Genomic DNA, 8,954 nt, shown 5'->3' with positions numbered 1-8,954 from the left:
AAGGACTCAACTGCCATTCCCCAAAATAAACCCATTCAAATAGGAATCAGGTTGGAAAGAATGTCACCAGGCCTTTTGCCCAAATAAGGATATCCATTACACCCCAGTCTACAGATCCATAGCTAGACTTAGAGAAAGAACATCGAAAATGAAGTCAGAATATTAGAATTAGAATTTGAATTAGAAACGCAACTTCTCATTTAGCCCTTCAGTTCCTCTGGTAGAGATACTGAACTATCTCACCTTCTTGAAACCACTCTGTCAGTGAAATGGATGTAGCATTCTGGTCTTTAGAGGGTAACTGTGAGCTTAAGGAATACTCATCCTACTATAAAGTAGTGAGTGGAATCTACAATTTCAATTCTGTAGAATATGGGGCCACATTTTCCTGAGATTAAGTAAATGACTGGGCTGAACCTGCTGGGTAAACGGGTCAGGAATTCCAGGTCTCACAGTGGTCTGGCGCCCTCTGGTGGGGGCTGTTGAGTAATGACAGGAGGATTCTGGGTCCTAAACTGGTTTGAACATTTGGGAAAACGCCAGTGATTATAGGACTTTCCCAGTTTGGTGGGGCCCATTTCTTTGTCCAATTATCTGGGGACATTGGAGACATGGGGACTCATCCTCAGCCTCTGCACTTCCTGAAAGTAAGTCACCCCCTGACCAGCATCTCCCCATCACCCCCTCCACCACTGCCCTAATAACCACCGTTCGACTCTCAGCTTCCATGAATTCAACTCTTTCCAGATTCCGTATATAAGTGGGATCATGAAGTATTTTTCTTGCTGTGACTGGTTTCTTTCACTTCACATAATGTCCTCCAGGTTCATCCATATTGTTGCAAATGGCAGGATCTCATTTTTTAAGGCTGAATGATACTCTATTATATCTATATGTCACAATTTCTTTATCCATTCATCCGTGACAGAGGCTTGGGTTGTTTCCATATCTCAGCTCTTGGGAATAATGCCGCAATGATCATGGGAGCGCAGATACCTCCTCGAGGTACTGGCTTCATTTCCATTGGCTATATATCTAGAAGAGAGAGTGCTAGATGATGCAGTGGTCCTATAATTCACATTCAGATGTCATGCACCAAGCACAATACCGTTCATGCTGTATATGTCAGTTCAGGTAATCTTCCCAATCCTCTGAGGTAGGGGTTATTTTGGTGTCATCTCCACTTCATATGAGATAGATATAGAAGATTCTACATGATTAGATAGAATCTTCTATATAGAAGATTCATATGAGATAGATATAGAAGATTCAATCATTTGCCAAGGTCACAAAGAGAAGTGGTGGAGCCAGGCCTCAACCCTAGAGACCCTGGTTCCAAAGGCACCTGATTCCAGAGACTCTCAACGCAGAACACCCTTCCTCTAGGTGCTTTAGGGAACTGAGAACTCACTCGCTGGGCATACTGCCCAAAGCAAGACTGTGAAATATTAGCAAAAATGGCCAATGAGGCAGGAGGCTGAACAAGCAGAGGCGCAGAGGTGGAAAGCTCCACGTCTTAGAGGAAATGTTACCATAGGACAGACTGCAAACCAACACTCAACTTCTCCTTTCCTTTTCCCCATCGTTCACCCCACAGAGTGAGTGAGTGGCTGGATGAAGCATGAAGGACAACAATAAAAGAACTGGAAAAGTTTAAACATTTTTAAGAGTGGGGGGGAAAAAAGCACCAGATCAGGTAGAAATGTTACAAAACAACATCTGGTCTCTAAATGATCAGCTCTCCAAATCTCCATTGAGTAACTAGCCTGGATTTTTACAAAGCTTGGAGAAGGGATCGTAAAATCAGCTCAAACTCCTTTAGAGATGAAGGAGAATTAGAGATGCCAGAAAGCCCAAGAACATCAGATATTTGGAAATGTTTAAGAGAGAGCTAGACTTCAAAATTACAGCCTAGTATGTTAGCATATGTCATGTGTTAGGATTTAATCCCTTATACCAGAGCATCGTCATGCTCTGGTCAGGCAGGAACACAGAATGGGGTAACCATGCTCACTAGCATCCGAGATGTGGATATGGGGTGCCATTCTTAGGATGATCAGGAAGGTCCCGCTGATAAGGTGACTTTGGAGAAGAAAGTCAGACACCTGGCTATGTGCAGGAAAAGCAATTTGGGCAATGGGAAGGGCAAGCACACCAGTCTTGAGGTGGGAGCATGCGTGGGGAGTTCACAGAATATGAAAGAGGCCCATATGGCTGGTATGGAATGAAGGAGGAAGCAAGTATCACGGACAACATCTGAGAAGGGACAGACAACCTGATTAGGCACACAGGACCCATACACAGGCCACCATAAGGACTTTGTTTTTATGGTGAGAGAAATGAGAGGCCCTGAAAGCCTTGAACAGAGCAATGACATGATCTTCGTTGTATTTTAGCAGGATCACTATCGTTGCTTTGTAGGAAAATGGGGTAAGGAAGTGGGTAGTGGAAAGCAGAGTGAGCAGTTAAAAGTCCTCTGCAATAATCTGGGCCAGACCACCCCCTACCCACTCCCTTCGTGGCAGGTGCTGACCTCGTTCACAGTAATGCTCCTCATGCCAGCTCAGTGCTTGGCATAATGATGATGCTTGAATGAAATCTTTAGCAACGGCAGTCTTAACTAATGTGTGCTGATGCCAGGAGAGGAACTATACATTCAACCACATGAAAAACAAAGTCTATGATAAGAGTCATGCCCCCGAGGTGATAGAAGAAGGCAGGTAAATGGAAAGAGACACCATTTCAAACCTTAGTTCATTAAGAAGATATGTTTTGCCTGTTGCCAGTTCCCTTCAAACCCATAAGCAAATCCCGCTCCCTTCTCCCATGCAGGTCCAGATGGGCATGCAAAACCAGACTTGGAAAACTGAGACCCTGTTTTGTTTGCATCTCTGATGCTGTGCCAGAGCCCCCTGAGAAGGCTGGACACACCTAGGTTTATTAAAAGCTTCTGCATCACCCAAAAGAAAGAACCATCAATCCTCTGCTCTTACAATGAGCCCTTGTGTGTGTCCAAGAGATATTCCAAAATAGCAATATATCCCTTTTCTAAGTTTGCTGTCAGAAATTTTTATGTCCTCACTTTGGGATAGATCCAGGGCAAGAGCCTGATGCCTTGTGAAGGAGAGGTCCTGGCTTATAATGTACACTGACACTTCTCTGCCGGGTGGTATATTGAGCCTTAGATTAACCAAGTAAGAAGAGACATCATGTTGACTCTGACTCCTGTCATAACTGTGTCCTATGAAGTCAAGAGTGCATTTCTATTCCTTTCAGCCCTGGAGTTTGCAGTGGGGATTCTGACCAATACCTTCATTTTCTTGGTGAATTTTTGGGACGTGGTGAGGAGGCAGCCACTGAGCAACTGTGATCTTATCCTCCTGAGTCTCAGCCTCACCCGGCTTTTCCTGCATGGGCTGCTGTTCCTGGATGCCTTCCAGCTTATATACTTCCAGCGCATGAAGGACCCACTGAGCCTCGGCTACCAGATCATCGTCATGCTCTGGATGATCACAAACCAAGCGGGGCTGTGGCTCACCACCTGTCTCAGCCTTCTCTACTGCTCCAAGATTGTCCGTTTCTCTCACACCATCCTGCTCTGCTTGGCAAGCTGGGTCTCCAGGAAGGTCCCCCAGATGCTCCTGGGTGCCATGGTTTTCTCTTCCATCTGCACTCTCATCTGTTTGGGGGATTTTTTTAGTAGATCAGGCTTTGGGTTCACAACTATGCTCTTCATGAATAATACGGAACTCAATTTGCAAATTACAAAACTCAATTTTTATCATTCCTTCATCTTCTGCACCCTGGGGTCCATCCCTCCTTTCTTGCTTTATCTGGTTTCTTCTGGGGTGCTGATTGTCTCTCTGGGGAGGCACATGAGGACAATGAAGGCCAAAACTAAGGACTCCCATGACCCCAGCCTGGAGGCCCATATCAAAGCACTCAGATCTCTCATCTCCTTTCTCTGCCTCTACGTGGTATCATTCTGTGCTGCCCTCATTTCAGTGCCTTTACTGATGCTGTGGCACAACAAGATCGGGGTAATGATATGTGTGGGGATCCTAGCAGCTTGTCCCTCGATACACGCAGCAATCCTAATCTCAGGCAATGCCAAGCTAAGGAGAGCTGTGGAAACCATTCTACTCTGGATTCAGAGCAGCCTAAAGGTAAGGGCAGACCACAGGGCAGATCCCAGGACTCCAGATCTATGCTGAGAGCAGGCACGAAATGGGCTCTTCATGAATATGCCTTTGATTGTTCATAAAACCTTCAGAAACCTATTCCAGTTTCTTCTGTAGGCATAAGTGAGAGTCTCTCCAATTTATGTCAATGAACCCATCCATAGTAGAATCAAATAATTAAAGCTCTATCTATGGCCTAGGCAAGAATGACATGCATGGGTTCTTCAAGTTTGTTTTGAAAAAGAATGAAATAGAGAGGTGAGGTACTCAGTGTAAATGCTTTGTATACTACAGATTATTTGTGCTTGGTAGGAACCAAACCATGACAAATCACCTCTTACCAAATACTATCTAAACCCCAAGATAACATGATTGGCCCTCCACGTGATTTCTAAACCTGTTTCTTAAAACAGGCACTAGCTTAATATTAGAAAATATTCACTACTATGGCAATCACATAACCCTCTTCAAGCTCCACAATTTTCATGGAAATGTAAGATATGAAAAGATAGTCTTGAAAGATCAAGTGTCATCACTTCAACTTCAAGAGGTACTCCATTAAAACTCCTACACAAGCCAGAGACTAGGGGTCATCTTGTCTGAAAATACATGGATTCAGAAATGTACACTCAACCTGCTTTGCAGTAGGAGGAAAGAGAGGTAGACATTTGCTCAGTGGGTGCCCGGCATACCAGTGCTGGTGTGTGCCTTCTGGCTCTGCTCTATTTGCCCTTGAACACCGTGGTTTGCCTGGTATCAAGCACTGGAACCTGCCAAAATAGCCTCACTGAAAAGCCTGTTTGTAGAGATTTGGCATTCTCGGCCTACCAGGAAGGCTCTTCTCAAATCAGATCCGACAACACTCAGGAAAGGAAAAGATATACAAGACATATAAATCTTGACAGACTTCAAATCACGGCAGGGCATGCACAGAGGCTCGTAGCTTGGCCAGCTGTGGGAACTGCTAACCAACTGTTTCCTGTTCCCCGGCAGAGTTATCCAAAACCTACCCCCAGTTGTCCAAAACCAGCTAAACTTCTGTCACCTCCAAACTGGCTACACAATTTGTAACTTCATCTGGTTTCCTTTCTTGGTGGCCACTGGAGTTGTCCTAGGTTTCCCTCCAAGGCAGGGGTCCCCACTCTTGTCTGCACACTAAAATCATCTGGGTAGCTTTTAAAAATCTCAAGGCCCAGGCCACATAGCTGGCCACTTCTATCAGATCTCTAGAGGCAGAACCCAGGAATCATTTTAAAGCTCCCCAGGTGATTCCAGGGTACAGTCAGTGTTGAGAAACACTGTTCCAGATGCCCTTTTTCTTGAGCTGGATGATGTCAGACCTTCCTGTGGAACTGTATTGTGCCCTTAAAAAAAAAAAAGATTTTATTTATTTATTTACTTATTTAAGAGATAGAGAGAGAGGGGCGCCTGGGTGACTCAGTCGTTGAGCCTCTGCCTTCATCTCAGGTCATGATCCCAGAGTCCTGGGATTGAGCCCCGCATCAGGCTCCCTGCCCACCAGGAAGCCTGCTTCTCCCTCTCCCACTCTCCCTGCTTGCATTCCCTCTCTCACTGTGTCTCTCTCTATCAAAGAGATAAATAAAATCTTTGAAATAAAATAAAAAAGAGAGATAGAGCTTACGTGAGCAGGAAGAGGGAGAAAGGGAGAGGGAGAGGGACAAGCCAACACCAAACTGAACAAGGAGCCCAACATGGGGGTCGATCTCATGACCCTGAGATCATGGCCTGAGCCAAAATCAAGAAGCTTAACCTACTTAACCTACTTAACCTACTGAGCCACCCAGGCACCCTGTATTGTGCCTTTTTCCCCAGTGTCTCCTAGAGTACTTGGAGGAATATGACCATAAAGAAAGCATTTTGCTTTCTTTCTTTTTGCATAAATTCTCTATGAACTAGTCTTCATTACCTCTTGCTCCTCCTCCATGGCTTTGTTTTAACATTATATTTTGATAAAATTTTAAATTTATAGTTGCCAGAATTCCCATATACCTTTACCAACACTCACTCATTATTTATGTTTTGCCCCATTTCTCTCTCCACTCCCCCACACAGATACCTCCAGTTCCAATCCAATAATACATGGTTCACTTTAGTTTTCCTTTTTTCACACTTGTAACTCCCTTCTCTAACCATGAGAAATATATTCCACTTATGCTTAATATATTTGCTCATTTACTGACGCCTAGAATACAGAGAATATGGTTTTGAAATTGCCATCCTACAGCACTGCAAAAGGCAAAAAAAGGACTAACTAGAATTCACTATTTGTTCATAGTATTACTTGTGTTTAGGTAAAATTTACATACAGCAAAACGCACAGATGCTAAATGTACAACAATGTACAATGTGAAGTTTGATAAACGTACACTTGTGTGTAACCAACATGCCAAATAAGACGTACAATATTTCATCAGCACAGAAAGACCCAGTACTCTCTTCCAGTCAATCCCCATCCCCTACGGGCAACCGCTATGCTAATTTCTTCCCATAAATTTGTTTTACCTGTTCTTGTATAAATCCTGTAAATACTCTTTTGTTTCTGTTACTTCTGCTCAACATGATGTCTTTGAGATCCATCCTTAACAGTGTATGAGCCACAGCTTGTTTTTCCACTCACCATTGATGAACATGTGCATTGGTCATAGTTTGGGGCTATAATGAATTTTTTTAAGATTTATTTATTTATTTTAGAGAGAGAAAGAGAGCATGAGTGGGGGAGGGGGCAGAGGGAGACTGAAAGAGAGAGAGAAACTCCAGAGGATTCCTGGGCAGGGGTGGAGCCGGTCACCCGACTCGATCCCACGACGTTGAGATCTTGACCCAGGCTGAAACCAAGAGTCAGATAGATGCCTTAGCCAACTGAGCCACTCAGGTGCCCCACGAATGAAGTTTTTAATCAATGTTCTTAAATCCATCTTTTCATTTCTTTTAGATAAACACCTAGGAGTAGAATTACTTGTCATTAAGTTGATGTATATTTAACTTCATAAGAAAACTGCAAAGAGGTTTTCCAAAGCTATTCTAGCATTTTATGCTCCCAACAACAATGTAACAGAGTTGTTCCATATTCTTACCAGCATTTGGTATTCCCAGTCTTTAGAAATTTTGGCTCTTTTAATGGAGTGAATGGTGTCTCATTATGGTTTTAACTTGCATTTCCCTCATAACTAGTGATATGGAGCACATGTGCTTCTTGGCCATTTGTATATCTTCTATTGTAAAGTGACTTTGATTTGTTTGATCTTCTAAAAAAATGTATCATTTAAGTATATTTGATGCCCTTTTTATATTGTTTTTTATTAATTTGTAGGAGCTTGGTGGCATTTGAGTGTGTGTATAAATTTTATATATATATACATATATATATACATATATGGCTTTATATATATATAGTTTTTGATTTTTTGTATACAGGTCCTTTGTCTGATACATGTATTGTGACTATTTTAACCCAGACTATGGTTTCCCTTTCATTTTCTTAATGGTATCTTTTGATGATCAGAAATTTTGAATTTCGGAAAAATCAAATTTATCATATTTTTTCCTTTAATACTTAGTGCTTTTTGTGTCCTCTATAAGAAATATGTGCCTGCCTCTAAAATGCAAAATTGGTCTACTATGCTTTCCTCTATTATTTGACTTTTATATTTAGAGCTATAATTCATCCTGAATTAACTTTTGTATCTAATGTTAAGCAGGGATGAACTTTATTTTTCCCATATGTCTATTCAGGTACTCCATTACTATTTGTTGAAGTCTTCCCTCCCTTCATTGAATTAACGTCTTTGTCAAAAAACATAGGACTGTATATTCATGGATCTCTTTCTGGTTTTCTGGTTCTATTGTATTCCATTGATCTATCTGCCTATCCTTTCACCAAAACCTCACTTCTTTATTACTATAGATTAATAGTAAATTCTGAAACCAAATATTGTGATTCTTTAGAGTTTATTTTTCTTTTGCAGATTTGTTTAAGCTAATCTAAAACAACACATTTGGGGCTTATTCATTTATTTCTAAAAATGAAAAAGAAAAGCCTCTTTGAATTCTAATTATGTTAAATCTAGACATCAATTTGGGGAGAAATGACTCTTAAAATACTGTCTGATAATCTATGAATATGATATATATCTTCATTTATTTAACTCTTTAATTTATTTCAGCAATGTTTTATAGCTTTTAGTACAGCGGTCTTGCAAATCTGTTGATACAATTATCCCTAAGTTCTTAACATTTTATAACCTTATTATATACAGAATTTATTTTAAAGTTTCATTTTATAATTATTTGCTGCTAGTATATAAAAATATAATTGATTCTTGTGTACTAACCATGTATCTTGAGAATCTCCTTAATTATTAGTTCTAGTAGTTGTAGATTATTTGAAATTTTATACTTAAACAATCATGTCATGAGAGGCGCCTGGGTGGCTCAGTCATTAAGCATCTGTCTTTGGCTCAGGTCACCATCCCAGGGTCCAAGGATCCAGCCCCACATCAGGCTTTCTGCTCAGCAGAGCCTGCTTCTCCTTCTCCCACTCCCCCTGCTTGTGTTCTCTCTCTCATTGCCTCTCTCTCTCTCTGTCAAATAAATAAATAAAATCTGAACCAAAAAATCATGTCATGAGCAGAGACGGTTTTACTTCTTCCTTCCCAATCTTTATGTCCTTTATATTATTTATTACCTTTATTATATTATGTATTACCTTATTTCATTGGCTGAGATCTTTAGTCAATATTGATTAGTACTAAT

General features: G+C 41.3%; 1 protein-coding gene across 1 annotated transcript; it reads left to right on the top strand.

Moving 5' to 3' along the window:
* The first annotated feature begins 3,209 nt into the window (after window positions 1–3,209).
* On the top strand, window positions 3,210–4,214 carry TAS2R38 (taste 2 receptor member 38). Its single transcript, XM_047694635.1, has one exon. The coding sequence runs from the start codon at window positions 3,210–3,212 to the stop codon at window positions 4,212–4,214; it is 1,005 nt and encodes a 334-aa protein (XP_047550591.1).
* The last annotated feature ends 4,740 nt before the right edge of the window (window positions 4,215–8,954 follow it).

Source organism: Lutra lutra, chromosome 11, assembly GCF_902655055.1.
Source record: "Lutra lutra chromosome 11, mLutLut1.2, whole genome shotgun sequence".
NCBI lineage: Eukaryota > Metazoa > Chordata > Mammalia > Carnivora > Mustelidae > Lutra > Lutra lutra.
The sequence above is the reverse complement of the archived record's forward strand: the minus strand, read 5'-3'. Positions and strand labels throughout refer to the sequence as shown.